This window comes from Entelurus aequoreus, linkage group LG01, assembly GCF_033978785.1.
Source record: "Entelurus aequoreus isolate RoL-2023_Sb linkage group LG01, RoL_Eaeq_v1.1, whole genome shotgun sequence".
NCBI classification, from domain to species: domain Eukaryota; kingdom Metazoa; phylum Chordata; class Actinopteri; order Syngnathiformes; family Syngnathidae; genus Entelurus; species Entelurus aequoreus.
In genome coordinates this window covers 59,915,447-59,938,473 of record NC_084731.1, presented here as the reverse complement: position 1 = coordinate 59,938,473, position 23,027 = coordinate 59,915,447, and the positions used below count along the sequence as shown (strand labels likewise).

Genomic DNA, 23,027 nt, shown 5'->3' with positions numbered 1-23,027 from the left:
AGTAACTAACCCAACACTGCACAGGAAGCACAGACAGAGAACCTCCCTACTCGCGACTCTGCAAAGTAACAAAAATTAGGAGGACCAAAATAAGATTACAATGCCAAATGTCCTGTTGTGTTACTATTTCAGCTTCCTATCAGATGGGCAATATGAGCCCATCAACACGGACGAATGAGCGAGAATGTTAAGATTACATGATGACAAGAAACAAAAACGTCCTACTTTGTTTTTTCAACTGGGGAAAAAAATGCACTTTAAGAGGTTACATTTTTATTTAATTATTTTCTTACAGAAAGGAGTTTTGATTACATTAAGTCATAAAAACTGTATAATTTTGATGGATATTATTTTCACACTTTTATGCATTTTAATGAATAAAATATAACAATCGCAAATTAAATTTTGAAGAGAAATATCACAAATAGTTTTTTTCTCAAAATCGTGCAATAGCTGCAGTAATGTTGGCCACTCGGTGAGACCGAATTAATCAGAGCACGCAGTTCAGTGTCGTGGCCACTGATTGGCTCAGCCTCATGCAGAATTACAACATTGAAATAAAAAAGTATAAAAGTGACTAAAGGGTGTTATTTCATGTCTGGAGGGCTCTCATAATGTTAAAAAAGTGTATTCAGAATGTCATAAACAGTTGCTTTGTTCCGCTCTCGCTATGAAAATATTAGATTTTTTGATTAATAATTTCTACTTCCTTTGCGGAAATTCATTTACCACGGTCAGGCCCAGAACCAATTAACAGCGATAAACAGTGACATATCAGACATACTATGGCGAGTGTATTATTCTAAAAAATAGCGCACAATTACATCATGATCTTTTTTTATCACCAGAGAGTGTTTTAATACGTACACACGAGCATGTAGTGCTGCATGAAATAAGAAACTACAACCCAAAGTCAATAACGTTGACCTCCTGTTGGCAACAAAAATTTAAAAACATGATAATGTCACACATATATGTATATTGTAGCGTCCCGGAAGAGTTGGTGCTGCAAGGGGTTCTGGGTATTTGTTCTGCTGTGTTTATGTTGTGTTACGGTGCGGATGTTCTCCCGAAATGTGTTTGTCATTCTTGTTTGGTGTGGGTTCACAGTGTGGCGCATATTTGTAACAGTGTTAAAGTTGTTTATACGACCACCCTCAGTGTGACCTGTATGGCTATTGACCAAGTACGCCTTGCATTGTGAAAAGACGTAGATATTATGTGACTGGGCCGTCACGCAAAGGCAGTGCCTTTAATGTTTATTGGTGTTCTGTACTTCACCCTAAGTTTGTGTACACAGCAGCGTTTTAAAAAGTCATACATTTTACTTTAAGAAACCGATACCGATAATTTTGAAACCGATACCGATAATTTCCGATATTACATTTTAAAGCATTTATTGGCCGATAATATCGGGCTGCCGATATTATCGGACATCTCTAGTTAGAATATAGTAAAAAAGCTTTATTAACATAATATTACATCATTTCGGCGCCGCTGCTGCCCACTGCTCCCCAAGGGGATGGGTCAAATGCAGAGGACAAATTTCACCACATCTAGTGTGTGTGTGACAATCATTGGTACTTTAATCTTTAATTTAAGATTTATTGTTGCCACTCCTGGTAAGTACTAAAAACAAAACTATGGATAAATGTACACAGATAAGCCATGTAGGAGGCAAAACACACATATTGTAGCAATTTGTTGCCAAATTCAGTCATTTTACTTGCGTCAGTTGACGTTAGATTGGCGGTCTTAACTCTGCTTGTATTTGGCATCAATCCAAGCAGCTGCGTGCGCGTCTACGTATCTACATGTTATGTCTCAACAGTACATGTTATGCATCTACATGTCATCTATATACCTGTTATGCATCTACATGTTATGCATCTACATGTTATGTATCTACATGTTATGTATCTACATGTTATGTCTCTACAGTACATGTTATGCATCTACATGTTATGTATCTACATGTTATCTATATACATGTTATGCATCTACATGTTATGCATCTACATGTTATGTATCTACATGTTATGTATCTACATGTGCACAACAGAGGAGCTAATTAACTTATGAGAGTAGTGAATGTGTGTTTGTGAGAATAGCAACGTGTTGTGTGAGTGACGTCAGTGAGTCAGTGGGCGAGTAAAGAGAGGGAGAGGTTGTGCATGCTCTGCGCAGTAGAGTGATGAACGGGTCCGGCTGTGTCCTGCAAAACTAATAATAAAGCAACCAGAATGTCACAAATCGGCGCCCTCGAATTCTGACCGGATAGCGGAGCTTAGCAGACCCATTGTAAAGTGAAGGGTTACCCCCGACGAAAACATCGACCCAGAACGTCTGTGCTCCTTTGATTGATTGATTGAGAAGTTTATTGACATCTTAAAGAATTGAATAAATGTAATGCTTTAAAAAGGCAAATGAATGGCACAAAAAGCCAAAAGGCTTGTTGCCATTGTGGTCCATTAAATATTCATCACATTTGATACATTCAATAATAAAAGATATAAAACCTGTAACATGTATATAAAAAAGTACCGGTACGTTAAAAAATTGATAAATTATGTACATATACACAGTATACATGTCAGGTGATTTGAAAAACAATATATACAAAAAAATGGGGGGGCGGGTATATACACTACATACATGACCTTGACGACAGTCTGCACCGGACAAACAGCAGACAGGTGTAACAACTACATTATTACCTGTCACTCTTTATAACTCCTTGTGCAGATCTGATTGTTCATTGAACGTTTACCTAAGTTTCAAGCAAAGGTGCTAATACTAATCGCCACATTTGGCGAGGCGTGTTTTAAAGCAACACTTGAAGCGTGGCGCTTCTTTGTTTAAAGCGTCACCTTTATTGTTAGTTTTGAAGCCCAAATACCTCCATATTGTACTTCACACACCCTCTTTATTAACCAGTAGGATTGTAGTTTTTTGCCATTCTTCCTCCCAAGATGTTATGGTTTGTATGCACTTTGTATGTGCGTTTTGACACATTCAACATCATGCGCCTCGGCTCTGTCGTCACCACCGCAGATGAAAAAACGGTACCGGTACTTTTCAAAGGCAGTACAGTACGGATTTCAATCAATTAGTATCGCGGTACTTTATTAGTACCGGTATACCGTACAACCCTACTGTAATTATGTTCCATTTATTTCTTATTTAGTGAAAATACAGTAATTGAAAGTTGAAGGGGGGAAATGGAGAAGGTTTTTGTAAAGAATAATAAAGAAAATGACACTTTACCTCCACTCCCAGTCTCAGCAGATATTTGACCACGTCTACATGTCCACTGATGGCGGCAGCATGGAGCGCAGTGTAGCCGCGTTTGTCTTTGCACGTCACGTCTGCACTGTGAGACACCAGCATCTTCACAACGTCCAAATGTCCTAGAAAAAAATGGGCGAGAATAACTCCAAGCGTCTGCCAAATCACAACACACCCCAGCATTATGAACTACTCTCATTGTCCTTTCTGGGCAACAGCTGCCTGCTATTATTTCTATTTATGTGTGGAGTTAGGATGTGATACACAAACATCAGAGATCAAAAAAGATCTCTGCTGGGACGAGAGTTAACACTCAAGAACAGAGCTGTTGACTTGTGATCACGTTATTACCGGGGGTAAACAACTCCTATCCCTACAGGCGCAGATTGTACCGCATGCATTTATTTTTAGTTGCCGGGACAACAGTAACCTTTGTGCTTAGTGGGTCACAGGGAAGTCTCCAGAATTTTACTGAAGGCTTTTCATATTTTGAGCTTTGTACTTTTGGTGATTTTGAAGTAGAAATAATGGTGTTGTCAAAGGCAACAATAAATAATAAATATCTGACCAAACTTTTTTTGGCATCCCATCAGTTTTTATGCAGCATTCTTCATACAAAAAGATTGTTCTTACCAAGATATGCAGCCCAGTGAATCGGCTGCCTTTCTTTTTTATCTTTGGTGCTGACGTTGGCACCTTTGCTGAGAAGCAAGTTCACCATCTACAGGAAGAAAAACACTAGGTAACTTTCTGAAACAGTAGTTGTAGCTTGACAATGTATAAGCAGATTCAAAAGTATAGAACTCATTAAAGGTGCCATATGTAATGATGTGGCCAGAAATGGTACTGCAATAACAGTCAAAATTCTGTAGTCCACTCCCCCTCCCCCTGACTGAGGTTGCCAGATATGCAGCCGAATCCAGCTCGATGGACTGGTCTACTCCAAGGAACTTCAAACTCCCACTGCCTCTTACTAGGGGTTGAGGTGCTGGGACCATAATAGCTGAATAGACAAGCGTTTTGCCAATAACAAATCTCTAACCAACACATTTTACAAAGAAATGAGGCTATTTTCAGAAAGAAGTACGTCATGCCTGCGTACAATATCACGACAAATGGCAATCATATGGTTATTGTCAGTACTATCAGAAAACAAAGACTTAAACCAACTACAACCAACACTAGCAATGGTTATACTGGTGAAAATAAGTAGAGCAGCCTAATATACGCCCAAAACGAAAGAGGAGACATTTTACCAAGGTATGCCTATAGGCTACTGTTTTAAACCTTTCAGATTGCCATATAACTTGGTACAAGTAGTCCACAATGTGCAAACACCAAAGAGGAATTATTTTATCATGTCATTTGGCTGTCTCTATACCTTTCACCTTGCCATGATGACAGACGTGCTATGGTTTCCTCACCGTATCAGCATATTGAAAATGAAATAGGCACTGACACTACCCATATCCACATAGGTTTTATTTGTCCAAAATATATTTTGCCCTGTCAGTTGAATGACACATCGACATACAGGCTAACAGGCATATATTTCCCCCGTTATGTCCATGTGTCATTGACCGGGCTAGCATATAAGCATTACACTAGGAGCTAAACACCATCACACTAAACATTCGTTGCAGGAACATACTAGCTTTGTTAGACAAGATCATAGACTGTATTGGACAAGATTTAGGGGCTGTACATCTAATTTTGAAATGAGCATATCCCGGCTGAACTACTGTTATCGGTTATAAAGGTATTGGGAAAAAAAACATTATTTATTAATGCCTTTTGACGAATCAGGGCTATTTAATGATGACTTGACATGAAATTATTACATATGGCACCGTTAAAGAGAGAATATTGTCCACCAATAATGCACACAAAATTACAGCGGTTTAACAATCAGCATGCACACATTATCTGCAGGACAGTGTACCTCTCTGTGTCCACTGTATGCAGCGTGATGCAAAGGTGTTCTTCCTGATCGGTCATAAACATCCAGGCTGCACACATCAGGTATTAGCGATTCAGCACAGCCTACAGCCCAGTTTGCCGCCGCCATGTGTAACGGCGTATGCCAGAATTTGTCCCGTGTGTTGACCTCTGCACTGTGCTTTAGGAGCAGCTCCACAGCCCTCTGAGTACAAAGAAAAATAAAGGAACGGGAAAGTGGAAAATACAGTCAGAGTCTTGTGATTCTTCAACTATCTCCTGAAATGAAGGAGCATACTTCATTTCTGGAGGCAGCTGCTCGATGTAAAGGAGTCAGCAACCCCTGGTCCTTCGCATTAACATTGGCACCTGTTAGAAAGCAAAAATGTGCTTTTAATCATTTAAATTTTTTTTTATTCCTTTGAGTTAGATATTTCATTTACCCGCGGTGATGAGAAGTTCCATAATGTGGACGTCGCCCAAAAAGGCAGCAGCGTGAAGAGGTGTGCTTTGTTCGAGGTCCTTTGGGGTACATTATGGAAACTTACTTAAAACATCATGTAACTTCATGTCATGAAAATAAACACACAAGAGAAATTATGACAAGATAAAATGATTACCAATGAATTGACATCTTCTCTATGGCTCAACAAAAAGGTCACTTCTTCAGCATTTCGGTTGAAAATAGCTTGGACCAATGGACACTGAAAGACAAATTTGACGTGTAAAACAGTTAGCTATAGTCTTAGTAGTGTGTGCAGAGGTTTTGTTTTCCTGATATGAAATGATTTAAAGTTCATGCTCTTGCAAGCCAATTATAATAGAAAAACACACCAAAATTAAAAAGAAAGCATAACAATTGCATCTGCTTTTTGCAGATGATGTGGTCCTGATGGCTTCATCTGGCCAGGATCTTCAGCTCTCGCTGAATCGGTTCGCAGCCGAGTGTGAAGCAACTGGGATGAGAATCAGCACCTCCAAGTCGGAGTTCATGGTTTTTGCCCGGAAAAGGGTGGAGTGCCATCTTGCCCCATGTGGAGGAGTTCAAGTACCTTGGAGTCTTGTTCACGAGTGAGAGAAGAGTGGATTGTGCGATCGACAGGCGGATCGGTGCGCTGTCTTCAGTAATGCGGACGCTGTATCGATCCGTCGATCTACGTTCCCATCCTCACCTATGGTCATGAGCTTTGGGTTATTACCGAAAGGACAAGATCACGGGTACAAGCGGCCGAAATGAGTTTCCTCCGGACAAGATCACGGGTACAAGCAGCCGAAATGAGTTTCCTCCGCCGGGTGGCGGGGCTCTCCCTTAGAGATAGGGTGAGAAGCTCTGTCATCCGGGAGGAGCTCAAAGTAAAGCCGCTGCTCCTCCACATTGAGAGGAGCCAGATGAGGTGGTTCAGGCATCTGGTCAGGATGCCACCCGAACACCTCCCTAGGGATGTGTTTAGGGCACGTCCGACCGGTGTGAAGCCACGGGGAAGACCCAGGACACGTTGGGAAGACCATGTCTCCCGGCTGGCCTGGGAACGCCGGGAGGAGCTGGACGAAGTGGCTGGGGAGAGGGAAGTCTGGGCTTCTCTGTATTAGGCTGCTGCCACCGCGACCCGACCTCAGATAAGCGGAGGAAAATGGATATGATGGATGGATGGCATAACAATTGCAATAATCGTAAGAAAAAATAATACACTGCTCCAATTCATCTGGTTCGGTAAGATGGTACTAACAAAATAATAGTTTGATAATTAGGCATGCCACTTTAATTTTTGAGTGTAGGCTTCAGAAAATAACGAAAGTGCTGAGCGAGATAAAAAAATTTTTATATGATTATGTTATGAATGATCTAACGGTGTGGACGTTTATTATGTTTCCAAGTTTACCTTGCACCGGAATAAACTGTCACGTTTCATAACAGAGGAATTAATAAAACTCCTACCACGTCATTTGTAATTTAGACAAGTTTATATGATTTTATTACAATTTAGCTGTGTGCCGTTAGCAAACTTTGTTCGACATGCCAAGTCAGCCAGCCAGTTATCTGCAGTACTCCAAGAAGCTTCTCTCCTTCAAAGTTAGAGAACAGCCAATATTTTTTTTTAGTACAATGTTGTAGACTTACTTGGTCCTTGATGTTTCTACACTCCATTTGCCCAATTCTCCCGGTTACTCCTTCAATCACTTTGTGCTTGTGTATGATACATGTTACTCGTTAGCTTTGGCTTGTTAGCGAGTAAGTCCGTGCTGTTGGCCAAGTCTCGCGATACGTCACGACAACGTGAACAGAAGGTTTAGCAGGAAATAACATTTCAGGGGTCCAGGATAATCAAACTTGAATGGCTTGAAACCTTATATAAAAACAAAACAATACAATATGTGTTGTGTTTGTTTGATATGAACAATAAATGTGCTACTTTAGTTATTATATTTACTTGGTATATGATTATCATTTATCTACATCCTTTTTCACATATCTCATTCAGAATCACTAATTTTTTAGTTAACATTTAGTCTGCAATAAATATTTAAAAAAAGAAAAAGAAAACTAAAACAATTGTTGTCCTTTATTTTTAATTTTTTTAATTGAACATTCAAAAACACAAACAGACAAAATAAACAGACATATTAAGGCACTTCTAAATATGATAACATTTCAAACATCACAAGGTTAGGAAGTCAACATATTTTATATAAACAAAAAAGTTAAATAAAATACAGTAACAGACGTGTTAACGTGGACCCCGACTTAAACAAGTAGAATAGCTTATTCGGGTCTTACCATTTAGTGGTCAACTGTACGGAATATGTACTGTACTGTGCAATCTACTAATGAAAGTTTCAATCAGACAATACAAATAGATGAAAATAAATAAATCAATAAAAAAAACAAGTAATACTAATAATACGGTATACATATAATTTTTTTTTTTTTTGCAAAACATCTTAAATTGCTCCAATAAAGATAATAATTCAACGGCTTTTCTACGTTTTACCATCTCCCAAGATTTTATTAACAACTTGAAATCCTTAAATCAATTTGAGAATTTCGTTTTCACTTTAAGAAATCGACTTTTGTGTATGAAAAATTTTGTTTGCAACATACTAATATTAATAATCATGTAGGTTGCTATCTTTAATAAATATGCTAAATGTAATATATTGTATAGCAAATGGGGACACAATGTATGCCTTTGTCTTTCAGCCAATCTCTGCTCTCCTCTCAAAATAAATTTACAGTATCACATTACACAATTAAATGATTCATATTGTAATCTACAGCATTACAGCCTGAACAGTTGCCAACAGTAATGACCGCACCAACATGGCGGCGACATAACAGCCAATGCAAAGCCTTCACGCGTTGACCAATCAGAACAGTGAGAATGTTCTGCGCATGCGCCATGATTACAACTTAAAGTTGACAAGAAAACCGCACACTCGCACAGAAGGCACGGATGTGCTGGAGTTTAGTCTGGTGAATGTCTCATTCTATTCCGACATTACATTTATACTCATGGGTTATGTTGGATATCGGACTTCATTATTGAAATACCTTAATATCGGGCCGTCCATACCGTAACCAGGTAAGGTTGTTTACGTACTTTGCCAAGGGTCAAGTGGGTGGTATATGCCAGGAAGCTAACATGTAGCACGTGTTAGTTTGAGTGTTTTGCAGGAACAAGGTAGCGAATAGGCTAGATTTTCTTGAACTTTTCAATGGTATTTTATTTTTTCCACGTATAAATACTCTTCAACAATGCGAGCATGTTATGTTACTGTGCCTTCCTGTTACGTCGCTGAAGCCACATCATCAGGACTAGAGGTCAGACTTGTTTGAAAGCCAGAAATCCTGCTTAAGTTCTAAACAGTGAGGGACAGGCGGTAGGAAATGGATGGATGACAGTCCATGAGTACATTGCGCGTTCAATGACCGACGTTGATAACTTTGTACATACTATTGTCGGAATGCCATCTATCTGACTCTTATGAGAATGCAGTACATGCGTTGACTCACACTCAACACCATTTATGCTAACACTAATCTTGATCAACCAGTTATTCCTCTTTCCAGGTTAGACAACTAAGACTAATAATTCCTCCTTCGTATTAGTAATAAACGTATTCAACGTGACGGAAATAACACAATAAGGATGTACAAAACACTAATGCCTTACAGCACGGGTGTCAAAATTAAGGGCCGGGGGCCAAATGTGGGCCGCCGTATGGTTTCTTGTGGCCCGTGAAAACCCTGGAAATTACAGTCACGATCAAAAGTTTACATACACTTGTAAAGAACATAATTTCTACAACTCCAATTTTTTTGTGATACACTGATTGGAGCACATACTTGTTGGTTCTTTTATGAATTTATTATGGGTCTACTGAAAATGTGACCAAATCTGCCGGGTCAAAAGTATACATACAGCAATGTTAATATTTGGTTACATGTCCCTTAACAAGTTTCACTGCAATACGGCGCTTTTGGTAGCAATCCACAAACTTTTGGTTGAATTTTTGACCACTCCTCTTTCCTCCAGAAGGTCTTATCTTTGCCCATGTGATGTCAGATGAAACAAAAATTGAGCTGTTTGGCCACAATACCCAGCAATATGTTTGGAGGAGAAAAGGTGAGGCCTTTAATCTCAGGAACACCAGGCCTACCATCAAGCATGGTGGTGGTAGTATTATGCGCTGGGCCTGTTTTGCTGCCAATGGACCTGGTGCTTTACAGAGAGTAAATGGGACAATGAAAAAGGAGGATTACCTAGTGATGGGTTGATGAGGCGTCATGAAGCGTTTCGACACATTGCAAAACTGTATTGATACTGTGTCGATACAGTGTCACTAAATACTGACATCTGTTGGACATTAAAAATACAGGCAACCTATGGACCGACTCAACTGACACTGATTTTATGACCTAGTATATACAATAATATAAACCAAGTCATTGTATTTCATTTAGGATTATTTCATATCTTCATTTAAATAAAAATATTTTAATGTTTTTTAGATACAGTCAATAAATAATGTGAACATGTATCATAACATGGAAATCTAAGAGAACGTGTTGTGAATGAGGATGCTTGTGGACTGGGAATTTTTATTTAATTTTTTTTTACACATATTTATTAAACCATCAACCCTTAGGTTTCTGGCACGGCCGCTCTACCCACTACGCCATACCGGCGTAGTGGGCAGAAGCTTGTGGATGGCTACCAAAAGCGCCTTATTGCAGTGAAACTTGCCAAGGGACATGTAACCATATTTTATTTTTATTTTGGAAAAGAAAAATGTAAAAAGGGACATTATATAGCCAGTATTTAAAGCTTTGTGTTATAAGTGACAGTGTTCATTTCTTTTTTTGCTTTTTTTAATGTTGTTTTTTTAACCTGTGTAATAGCTAATAATTGCACACTGACACTAAGTTTTGTCTAAAAGCTACAAATGTGATACTGATAACATAGGCGTGGCCAAACTTCTTCCACCAAGGGTCTCATACTGAAAAGTCAAAGTATGCAGGGGTCATTTTATTTTATTTTGGAAAATAAAATAAAAAAAAGGACATTATAAAGCAAGTATTTAAAGCTTTGTGTTATAAGTGACAGTGTTTATTAGTTTTGTTTGCTCTTTTTTTTGTTATTTTTACTGTTGTTTTTTAACCTGTGTAATAGCTAATAATTGCACACTGAAACAAAGTGTTGTCTTTAAACATATATAATAGAACAACAGATGAAAATTAGCTATTGTGCTAACTCCAGCATATTTACATTGTTGCTCTATGTTGATGAATGTGCATTGTCCTAATTCAAATAATTAAATAAATACATAAAATGTCTGCTTTTAGCATATTTTTTACAAAATAAAAATATGCTTTTTTTTGACTTTTTAGTGAGTGGCCCTTGTTGGAAAAAGTTGAGACACCCCTTTATTATTAACATATATTCCAAAAAAATTGTGTTTAAATAAAATGCTTGTCCCCCATGATTTGTGATTTCAAAAACAAGTATGTTATCCATCAATTTGTATTTAAAAAATGGAATAATCTAAGTGTGCCCAGGGGAATATTGTTGAATAAAAAATAACAGTAAAAAAAAAAGCTAAAAATGTGATACTGATAACTCAGGCGTGGCCAAACTTCTTCCACCAAGGGTCTCATACTGAAAAGTCAAAGTATGCAGGGGTCATTTTAATTTGTTTTTGAAAATTAAAAAAACAAAACATAAAGGACACTATATAGCCAGTATTTAAAGCTTTGTGTTATAAGTGACAGTGTTCATTACTTTTTTTTGCTCTTTTTTTGCTATTTTTACTGATGTTTTTTTAACCTGTGTAATAGCTAATAATTGCACACTGACACAAAGTTTTGTCTTTAAACATACAGTACAGGCCAAAAGTTTGGACATACCTTCTCATTCAATGTGTTTTCTTTATTTTCATGACTATTTACATTGTAGATTGTCACATCAAAACTATGAATGAACACATGAGGAGTTATGCACTTAACAAAAAAAGGTGAAATAACTGAAAACATGTTTTATATTCTAGTTTCTTCAAAATACCACCCTTTTCTCTGATTTTTGTTTTGTACACACCTGGCATTTTCTCGATGAGCTTCAAGAGGTACTCACCTGAAATGAAAGGGGTTTCACTTCACAGGTGTCATAGTTTTGATGCCTTCAGTGACAATCTACAATGTAAATAGTCATGAAAATAAAGAAAACGCATTGAAATGAAAAGGTGTCCAAACTTTTGGCCAGTACTGTATATGATGTCTGTTTTATCATATTTTTTACAAAATAAAAACATGCTTACTTGGACTTTTTAGTAAGTGGCCCTTGTTGGAAAAAGTTGCGAAACCCCTTTATTATTAACATATATTCCAAAATGTTTTTGTAAGAATAAAATGCTTATCCCCTTAATTTGTGATTTCAAAAACAAGTATTTATCCATCAATTTGTACTTAAAAAAAAATAGATTAATCAAATCCGTAACGTAATGAGGCGATGATACATTATAATTCATGTGTAACACTGTAACAACCGGCCGACAATGTGGCCCTCAATGAACATCGGTTTGACACCCCTGCCTTACAGTAACGCACAAGCCCTAATCTAGGGAGGGTTGACTTGTTTTTATACATTTAATGTTGTTTGGTATTGTAATGTTTTAGTATATTTTGAACATGCATACAAGATTTAATTGAATTCCTATACATCTTGTGTTTACAGTTCAACAATTTACCTTGTCTTAATAGGAGTAGGAAGAAGCTAAGCCTATTCTACCTCTTCTTGTGTCATGAACAAAGATGTTTAATTTAAGTAAATAATAAAGGAATAAGACTTTGACAGACATGTTTTGCTTTAAAAAAAAAGTGTGCCAATACCTTAACTGGTTTAAGAATGAAGAGTGAATAGCAAGTAAAGGAGTAAAATGTTAAGTTATTTTTAAATTGTACCTAAGCATTTAACAATGAATATATTCTGCTTTCTTTTCTTTTCTTTCTTCCTTTTTCCTGTTTGCACTTGATGATTGTTCACAACGTTTGCAACGTCGATGTTCGTTTGGGAGTCGTCGCAGATGTGCACTTGTGATTTGTAAAAAATGTCCAGTGTCCACCGTAGATAAAGTTGCCTATCCTACGGTTCACTCATTACTTTGTTTAAAACTAGAGGCTGATCCTTTTGTAATTAGGTGTAAGTTTCTATTTTCCCATACGTGACCTGTCATGAAGTCTTTGGCACATTTTTGGCTTTTGGAAGTTTGCGGGGATTCAGTCAAACGCTTTATTGCTGCTCACATACGAAGCTGAAGGGATTAGTGCTGACACATGAGACATGTGTTCTGGACTGGAACCCAGCACATGGACTGTAGAGCAGATAAGAAGGTACTTTGATTATAATTCCTGCACTTTTGGGGGGGGAATTTTGCTTACAATTACATTACCTACAGTACAGGCCAACAGTTTGGACATACCTTCTCATTCAATGTGTTTTCTTAATTTTCATGACTATTTACATTGTAGATTGTCACTGAAGGCATCAAAACTATGAATGAACACATGTGGAGTTATGTACTTAATACAAAAAGGTGAAATAACTGAAAACATGTTTTATATACAGTACTAGTTTCTTCAAAAAAGCCACCCTTTGCTATGACTACTGCTTTGCACACTCTTGGCCTTCTCTCGATGAGCTTCAAGAGGTAGTCACCTGAAATGGTTTTCACTTCACAGGTGTGCTTGAAGCTCATTGAGAGAATGCCAAGAGTGTGCAAAGCAGAAATCAGAGCAAAGGGTGGCTATTTTGAAGAAACTGGAATATGAAACAGGTTTTCAGTTATTTCACCTTTCTTTGTTAAGTACATGACTTCACGTGTTCATTCATAAATTTGATGCCTTCAGTGACAATCTACAATGTAAATAGTCATAAAAATAAAGAAAACGCATTGAATGAGGAGAAGGTGTGTCTAAACGTTTGGCCTGTACTGTATGTAAGACAAGAACTCATGTTTTTCTTTTTTAATGCATTCTAAGTCGTTAAACACGGCAAGTATAATAATGCAGCTAATGAGAGTACACTATTCTGCCCATAAAGCCCTCTAAAAAGATCCAAAACCCCCTAACAATACTCTATTTACATGTCGTGACCTGAATATCAACCAAGTATTAATGTTATTGGTATAATAAGCGCTAAAGCAGACCAACTATTTTGACATATTGAGCTGCTGCTTTTCCTCTGATTGAGATTATAAATCATGATTCTCACCAGGATAGTAGGTTGTGAACATAAACCCACAAGTTGGTCAACTTTGACATCCGACTTGTACCTCAAGATGGCGAAAAAGACACTCATTTGTGGCACCTTTTTTTTTTTAAACCTGCATGAGGATTATGATTAATTCTTCATCTAAACGGGAAAATATGAATATCCCATCAGTCTGCATACCGGTGAGAGCAGACATTGTACAGTAAGTGACTATTGCACTTAGCAATACTGCTACATGATGCTTAGTGTTTCACACAGCTTCTAAAACTTTTAGAGTAGGCCTATTTAGCCCACTGGCCACATGTCTCATTTTCACAACTGGACAGTTTGCAGATAGATTTATTGAGATGAAATAATTAAAACTAAAAAGGGACTTTTGTTGTGGCCCCTTTGCAAGAGTGTGCAGAACACACTGTGGAGCTTTAGGGCCAGCCTTGACATTCAGTGTGTTTTTTTTCTTTCACCATTTCTTCTCTTTGTTTCCGCTTGGACAAGCGGGCTCACATGACACGCCATTTACATGAAAAAAAAATTGTGCCGTTAAAGTAAATTAATGTTAACTTGTTTTTATTGTATTAACTTTGATAGCCCTAATTAAAACGTTTATGTAAAATTGTGCCTTTTTAAATATAAATAACAACTGACATTAAGAAACCATGCCTAGTATTAAATGTCGGCAGAATTAACTGTAAAAAAAAGAAAGGATAGTCACGATTGGCATTTATCATCTTCATAGACAATACTTATTGCAGGGGAAGTGCTTTTTTGCTGGAGTCCTGCAGTGAGAAGTTTCAGTCACATATTTGCTCTGTGTCAGAGAGCAGAACAGCGTTTCAAGGTCTTGCACTTTGTCTGGAATGACGTTTCACATTTCATTCTTGGACTGCTGAGTTGAAAGAATAAGTTGTGTAGAGCACAAGAGAAAAGTTGCCGGCAGTGAAGGAAAAAAAATTCCGTCATTCGACAGTTCCTCTTTTTTATTATGATTGCCGACAAAGGGGCACAATCATATTTTCCCGCTAGAAATGACTTTGCATGTTTTTTTAGTGACCAAATCCGCAGTTGCAACACATTTCCCAATTCATTTAAATTTAAATCAGATATTTTGGAACTCAGAAAGGATGAAAGCACTTACTATTTTCACTGCTAGACACCCCAAAACAATCACAATGCTGTATTTTTACACTAAAGCATTACGTTTTTTATGTGAAATATTACAGCTCATTTTAGCTAAATATACAGTACAGGCCAAAAGTTTGAGTTGAGTTTGTGTTTATTTGGAACATGCATGCATACAACATGATACATCACAATTTCCAGTTTCTATATTCAACATGTTCGAAAAGGAGTAGGAAGAAGCAGAGCTTATTTATTCCTACCCCTTTCCCTTTACACATCCTGTTCTCAATTTATTCACAATATACTCTATAATTAATACCATTAAAAATAAATAAATAAATAATAATTAGTGAAGTAAGTTATATTTCATATGGTAAGATAAATAAGATTATCTAAAAACATAATGGTTGGATGAAATAAATTCAGAATGTTTATCATGGTTCTTCTTATTTGTACTTTGTAAACACTTTAAGTTTGAAGAGTTTCTTGAAGTGGATCATATTAGTACATTGTTGGATTTCTTTGGTTAATCCATTCCATAATTGAATTCCACATCAGATATACTGAAGGTCTTAAGTGTTGTACGTGTGTACAAATGTTTTAAATTACATTTTTCTCTAAGATTATATTTCTCCTTATATATATTTCAAAAGTTTGGACGCACCTTCTCATTTCAATGCGTTTTCTTTATTTTCAGGACTATTTACATTGTAGATTGTCACCGAAGGCATCAAAAGTATGACACCTGTGAAGTGAAAACCATTTCAGGTGACTACTCATCGAGAGAATGCCAAGAGTGTGCAAAACAGTAATCAGAGCAAAGGGTGGCTATTTTGAAGAAACGAGAATTTAATTTAATTTCAGTTATTTCACCTTTTTTTTTGTAAAGTACATTACTCCACATTTGTTCATTCATAGTGTTGATGGCTTCAGTGACAATCTACAATGTAAATAGTCATGAAAATAAAGACAAAACATTGAATGAGAAGGTGTGTCCAAACTTTTGGCCTGTACTGTATATTTATTATAGTTGTACGTGTTGACTGTACATTACGATCCAGAATCCTACAAGATTATCAGATATATATAAAAAACCTACTTATTTTGCTGCAGTTTTCCACAGCTAACATTTGCTATTTCTAAGATTGTGTGTGTTCTTTTTGTTAGCAGGCTGAAAGTCATCCCTTGAGTTCCCAGGGATCGGTCAGCCTGCTCTGATGAAGGAACAGCAGGATGGAGACCTCTTCCAAGGTAACGGCTTGCAACAACAGAAACACGAGCACCTCAACACACACACACATACACACACACACACTCACTCAGTAGACAATGAAGCGGTAGTGCATATGCAGCTGCCACAAAGGCTATGAAACAATATTTTACATGTGTATAGTCATGTGAAACTAAAACTAAACAGAGTGCATCTCATGGAAATAAAATCTATTTTACATGGTCTACAGGAAAAAAATAAATAAATTGATCTTTTGGGTATTTTTGTATGTACTACAGGTCTCCATATTTTACTTGGAGTTGAACCCAGAAATTATCAGTATACGCGTACATATGTGTAGAAAACAAACAAACAAACAAAAAACTAACCATACTGCCAAAAAAGTCCCATAATGTCTTGAGCACTGCAAAGATTTATGGTTAGGTGTACAGCAGGGGTGCACATTACGTCGACCGCGAGCTACCGGTCGATCGCGGAGGGTGTGTCAGTCGATTGCCAGCCAGGCATTAAAAAAAAAATAGACCTAAAAATTAGCGATCACCAATATTCACCAAGACGTCGCTTTCGGCACCCGAGGGTCTTGTGAGATGTTGCTGGCTGCTGCGAGATCATTATTAAGAAAAAATGGCCGACAGGAAGGCGAGAAACACTTTTTATTTCTACAGACTCTTGCGCTGTACCTGCCGTCAAAACTCTAAAGACCGACTTCACGGTTCCTGTCTTCACAATAAAAGTCCTGCTTCATCCTGCCTGCGCTAACAAAATAAAAGTCTCAGAAAGCTAGCGCACACAAGCTAGCAAGCTACGGAGTTTGCCGCCAATGTATTTCTTGTGACGGCGTGGCGCAGTTGGGAGAGTGGCCGTGCCAGAAACCTGAGGGTTCCTGGTTAAATCCCCACCTTACCTTCTACCAACTTCGTCATGTCCGTTGTGTCCTTGAGCAAGACACTTCACCCTTGCTCCTGATGGGTCATGGTTAGGGCCTTACATGGCAGCTCCCGCCATCAGTGTGTGTGAATGGGTGTGTGAATGGGTGAATGTGGAAATAGTGTCAAAGCGCTTTGAGTACCTTGAAGGTAGAAAAGCGCTATACAAGTATTTACCATTTAACGTGTATAAAAAGGGAGTATGGAAGCTGGACAAATAAGATGGCAAAAAGCAACCACTTTCATGTGGTATTGGACAAAAAGGAGGACTTTTTTTCACCTGCATTTGAAAATGTGAACGTTATCATCACTGCTGTCTGATTCCAATCAATGCAAGTCATCAGAATCAGGTAATACACCAACTTATATTCTTGTCTTCATGAAAGAAATGAATCTATGTGTTAAACATGCTTGTATTATCATTAAACACCTTTAACTTAACAAAAACATATTTTTCATAAATAAATAAATATGAACTACCGGTATATACAGTCGCAATCAAAACGTTTACAAGCACTTGTAAAGAACATAATGTCATGGCTGTCTTGAGTTTCCAATAATTTCTACAACTCTTATTTTTTTGTGATAGAGTGATTGGAGCACATACTTGTTGGTCACAAAAAACATTCATGAAGTTTGGTTCTTTTATGAATTTATTATGGGTCTACTGAAAATGTGAGCAAATCTGCTGGGTCAAAAGTATACATACAGCAATGTTAATATTTGCTTACATGTACCTTGGCAAGTTTCACTGCAATAATGCGCTTTTGGTAGCCATCCCCAAGTTTCTGGCAAGCTTCTGCTTGAATTTTTGACCACTCCTCTTGACAAAATTGGTGCAGTTCAGCTAAATGTGTTGGTTTTCTGACATGGACTTGTTTCTTCAGCATTGTCCACACGTTTAAGTCAGGACTTTGGGAAGGCCATTCTAAAACCTTCATTCTAGCCTGATTTAGCCATTCCTTTACCACTTTTGACGTGTGTTTGGGGTCATTGTCCTGTTTGAACACCCAACTGCGCCCAACTCTATTTACATGTTAGATTGTCCTGAATAATTTGGAGGTAATCCTTCTTTTTCATTGTCCCATTTAAAGCACCAGTTCCATTGACAGCAAAACAGGCCCAGAGCATAATACTACCACCAGCATGCTTGGCGGTAGGAATGGTGTTCCTGGGATTAAAGGCCTCACTTTTTCTCCTCCAAACATATTGCTGGGTATTGTGGCCAAACAGCTAAATTTTTGTTTCATCTGACATCACACGGACAAAAATAAGACCTTCTAGAGGAAAGTTCTGTGGTCAGATGAAACAAAAATTGAGCTGTTTGATCAATTGAAAAGTTTAAAGGCGAGATGGTATAAATTAGTTTTAAGATGTGACTTACATGTCTACACTAAGTCGTTTAACCCCTTAAACGAATAATTATTTAACCTAAGCCCCGTTTCAGCCACACTAAATTATCGTTTAAGGTCCCCCTCCTCGGACAAATTTTTACACGGGTAAGTCAGCCGTGTAACTCTTGAATCTCCGGCACTTAGCTTTGTATGGACTCATTGATCGTTTACAAAGTGAGTTCGGAGAGGAGGTGACGCCAGAAAGACCCGCCCACACAGGAAGTGACGCCAGAAAGAACGCGCCATAGTCTGATGAAGGCGGATCATCTAGACATACCCGTGTTTCTCGTTCTTTTACATGTACACCTCCAGTGTTGCTTTGTGTGCAAATTCTTAAATTAAATTTTTAACTTATCTGAACAATATCCAGTGTTGTGGTATTTCAATTAACTGGAATCCAGTGCGCTGCGGGGCCCTATTGTAGTGAATCACACCTGAGCCATCATACATTAATAAAATCTTTAATAAACACATGAAAGTAAACAATGTGATAAAAAACATTTTACAACAATCAATCTAGGGATCCAGATATGTGGTCAGGACACTCCTTTTGCCTTCATCTTCATTGGCCATTCGTTTTTGGTGACTTTATATACTCTGGACCTAGACGTTGAGTCCGCAACATACATGGCGGACAATAACTGATACAGTCTGCTTTGCCAATCCAAATGCATTCGCTGTTTTCCGTAGTCTTCCCTCGTTGGCTAGGTAATACGAAGCACACGCTACCTTTTTTTTATCACATCCACGGGTGCCCGCATTCTAGTTGTCTCTCCTTCGACAAATGGACAAAGTTTTTCGGTAAGTAGTTTAGTTTATTAAGGATCCCCATTAGTCTACACCGCAGTGGAGACTATTCTTCCTGGGGTCCAGGCAAAAAACATCACACAATCACAAAACAAAAGATTACAATGCAGTACAACATGATCAAATAATAAAATGTTGTAATACAAAAATAGCAACAACAAAGAACCAAAAAAAGTAATAATAACTTCGAGTTTACATAATAATGTTCATACCAAAGATAAAAAGAGCAATATAAAAATATATATATATATTTTTGCAAAAATAAAACAAAGAACCAATGGCCTAAAATATACACATTAGTGTACCAAAGACAAACAATAAGTGACGAAAAAGTACCATCCATCCATTTTCTACTGCCTGTCCCACAATCAATAAGATAGTCAATAAAAACAGTCATGACATTAGGTACAATCTAGAATAATCTCTTTCCGTAATACTTCTCCTCTTAGTCTATTCTTAAAACCCACTATGCTGGTGATTGATACCAGATATTGTGGAAGTCGATTCAGGTAAGTGATTGCCCTATACATTACAGTCTTTTTCAAAACATCAGTTTTGGGTTTAAGACGGGTGAAAGCACCTCTTAGGGCTAACCTGGTATCATAGTTGTGACTGTCATTAGCAAGCAACAGCTGAGAATACAGATATGAAGGTTTATGGTATGTATAGATTTTTAAAAAAAATAAAATCAAACTACAAGCTAGTCTTTCACCAACTCTCATCCATGACAATTCAGTATGCATGATTGAGACACTTGTGATTTAGGGCTATATAAATAAACATTGATTGATTGATTGATCTCAACGCCGGTCCTAAATGAGCAATGGAGAGCTAATTCTGGCAGCTCGGTTTTGGGTAAACTGGATTTTATTTAGTTGTTGTTTAGATGCATTGGACCAGATTGCTGGGCAGTAGTCAATATGTGACAATACAAGGGATTGTATAACTTGCTTAGTAGTTGTGTCAGTTTAAAAATAGGCACTTCTTCTTATGATTGAAATGCTTCTGCTCATTTGTGTTACTATGTTGTTAATGTGAGTGGCCCAAGATAGTCTTTCATCTATTGTAGTAGAATCACAGCTGACCTGGACATTCGAAAATTCTCTTGCCATCTGAAATGTGTTGTATCCGAAATAGCTGCAATCGCTTTCTCTTAAGGTATTCATGTGTGATTTCCACAAGCGTCTGTACATGTAGAAGAAAGAGAAACATCCATCTTTCCAGTGGTTAGTACTGAGTTACGAAATCGGTTGTTATGAAGCTGGCTGTGGCGCGTTCTTTCTGACATCGCTTCCTGTGTGGGGCGTGGTCTTTCTGACTTCACTTCCTCTCTGAACTCAGTTTGTAAACGATCAATGAGTCCATACAGAGCTAAGAGCTGGAGATTCAAGAAATACGCGGCGCACTTACCCTTGTAAAAATGTATCCAAGGAGGGTTACCTTAAACAATGGGTTAGTGTGGCTGACACGGGGCTTAGGCTAAATAATTATTTGTTTAAGGAGTTATCCGGCTTAATGTAGACATGGCCTTAAATGCTTCTACTGAGGTGGCATCTCTGACTGTTGCCGGTAGGGTATTCCAGAGTACTGGAGCCCGAATGGAAAACGCTCTTGTGCTTGCAGACTTTTTTGGGCTCAGGGATTCACAAATAAGCCGACGTTCTTGGAACGCAGATTTCTGGACGGAACTTAGGGTACAATACAATCAGCATTGTGTATAATGTGTATTTTTATGTTTAGTATTTATCACATAGCACGAGAGGACATGCAAAAAAAACTAATCTGAAGTATAGGCAAACTGTTTTAGATCATCTATTTTCCCCATTTCTATTTTTTTTTTTTACAGTAGGGGAGATAAAGTGCGGTTGGCTTTGTTTGTACGTGGTGTGTTACTTTGTTACTTGTCTCTCTTTCTGGGGGATTTTTAGAAACTTAATGTCAGAATGTTGTCACATTAAAAAAAACACCCTTTAGCCAGATAAAGAAGTGTCACACAGTTGCGGCGTCATCAGTCAGCCAAGGAACAGTGGACTTTGGCACTGGCCATGAGTCAGAGATGACAGAACTACAGCAGAAAAGGGCTAATCTCCGTAAGTAGAACTAAAAATGACCGACTAGCAGCTTTTAAATGAACGTGAGGGTTTTTTGTGAGGGTTTTTTTCAGCGTTATTTTGCAGTGTTGAGGGGAGAGTGTTTGCTTTACTCAGAAAGGTAGTCATTCATTCGGCAGTAGTAAAAACTACCTGTTGAAGCACGTCGGTTTGTTGTTACCCAATTGATGCCCGAATAGGAAGAAGCATTTCAAAATTCAAATACAGTATAATGAGACATTGACACCACTAGACCACAGGTATCAAACTCAAGGCCCGGGGGCCAGATCTGGCCCGCCACGTCATTGTACGTGGCCTGCGAAAGCCTGGGAAAAGTGTGTGTTAATAAAATACTTAATTTTTTTACTAAATGAAAATAATTATTTCGATTTTGATAGGAAAAAAATGCATCTTTTAAACATTATCTAATCATGCCAAATATTACATTATTATAAAGTGTGTTACAAAATTAGGTTAGTAAAGATAAAAATAAACAGTTAAGTATTTGCTTGTCACCTTTACGTATGATGTATCCTTTAATTTGTACATGAAAAAATCTAATAATCAAGTGCATAGGCAATAATGTAATAATATGAAGTGAATACTGGTACACATTTATATTATTGCTGTCAAATTATTATTTTTTGACGATTAATCGCAGGTTATTGCCCGCATGCATAATTTTAACAAATTTTAAAAAAGTGGCCCCATGAAGGCAGCCATTACTGCGATGTGGCCCTTAATGAAAACAAGTTTTGACACCCCTGCTCTAGGTAACGTTGCAATTTTTAATGCCAAAAAAGTAATTGATTACAAAAAATGCTTCTTCTTCTCTTCTTTCGTGTATCGTCTTCATATGTCCATCTTCGTGTCGTGTAGCCACTCCCTCGTCTCAGGTCCCACTTGGAAGAGGCCCTCCTCTGAAGGTGGTCTATGCCGGGGACAGGTGGTGATGATGTGGTCGGCAGTCTGCTCAGGCTCCCCGCACTCACTCGCTGCACTGTCTGTTAGGCCCCACTTTTTCATGGACGCTTTGAAGCAACCAACCCCTGTGCAAAGGCGGTTCAGGAGGGTCCATTGCCGGCGAGGTAGATCTTCTCCCTCCACGCCACCTCCAGGATCCTGGATGTAATGGTGTAGGCGTGTCTGTCCTGCTGACTCCCACTCCTGCTTCCATTCCGCTGCCAGCCAGGCTTTGGTTGTCAGATCCTCCGGGATGGAAATAAGCATCTCTTGTGCGGCCTGATTGTATGGCTGGCGGGACTTGAGTCTGCTTGGAGGTGTTGCCATGGTGGTGGTTTCATGGAGGAGGTGCCAGCTGTGTTCCTGGGCTTTCCTTGCCAGGGCGAGGGTAGCGGCCTCTCGCCGTAGGCCGGCTGGCGCTATCCCTGCTAGGACTGGCAGGTAGAACACGGGGGTGGGTTTCAGGCAGCCACTTATGATCCAGAGGGCATTGTTGATGGCCGTAT

The 23,027-nt window shown here is 38.2% G+C and overlaps 2 protein-coding genes across 6 annotated transcripts in view; one reads left to right on the top strand and one right to left on the bottom strand.

The window, feature by feature from the left end:
* LOC133655316 (serine/threonine-protein phosphatase 6 regulatory ankyrin repeat subunit C-like) overlaps positions 1-7,479 on the bottom strand; it is a 48,924-nt gene extending 41,445 nt beyond the window's left edge. Inside the window, exons 1-7 of the mRNA XM_062055346.1 lie at positions 7,346-7,479; positions 5,847-5,930; positions 5,670-5,748; positions 5,525-5,595; positions 5,231-5,431; positions 3,922-4,009; positions 3,268-3,410 (exon numbers count right to left, since the gene is read on the bottom strand). Of these exons, the coding sequence (XP_061911330.1) occupies positions 3,268-3,410; positions 3,922-4,009; positions 5,231-5,431; positions 5,525-5,595; positions 5,670-5,748; positions 5,847-5,930; positions 7,346-7,372 (693 nt within the window). The 5' untranslated portion in view covers positions 7,373-7,479. The remainder of the gene's footprint in view (positions 1-3,267; positions 3,411-3,921; positions 4,010-5,230; positions 5,432-5,524; positions 5,596-5,669; positions 5,749-5,846; positions 5,931-7,345) is intronic.
* A 1,156-nt stretch (positions 7,480-8,635) lies between these two features.
* Positions 8,636-23,027, top strand: part of LOC133655292 (natural resistance-associated macrophage protein 2-like) — a 48,446-nt gene continuing 34,054 nt past the window's right edge. Inside the window, exons 1-3 of one of the 5 annotated variants that reach the window (XM_062055330.1) lie at positions 8,636-8,807; positions 15,808-15,878; positions 16,281-16,361. In XM_062055330.1, coding sequence (XP_061911314.1) covers positions 16,328-16,361 — 34 coding nt within the window. In that variant the 5' untranslated portion in view covers positions 8,636-8,807; positions 15,808-15,878; positions 16,281-16,327. Of the gene's footprint in view, positions 8,808-15,807; positions 15,879-16,277; positions 16,362-21,476; positions 21,559-23,027 lie in introns of those variants that run through there. The other 4 variants (XM_062055322.1, XM_062055313.1, XM_062055304.1 and 1 more) reach the window with 4 other exon arrangements.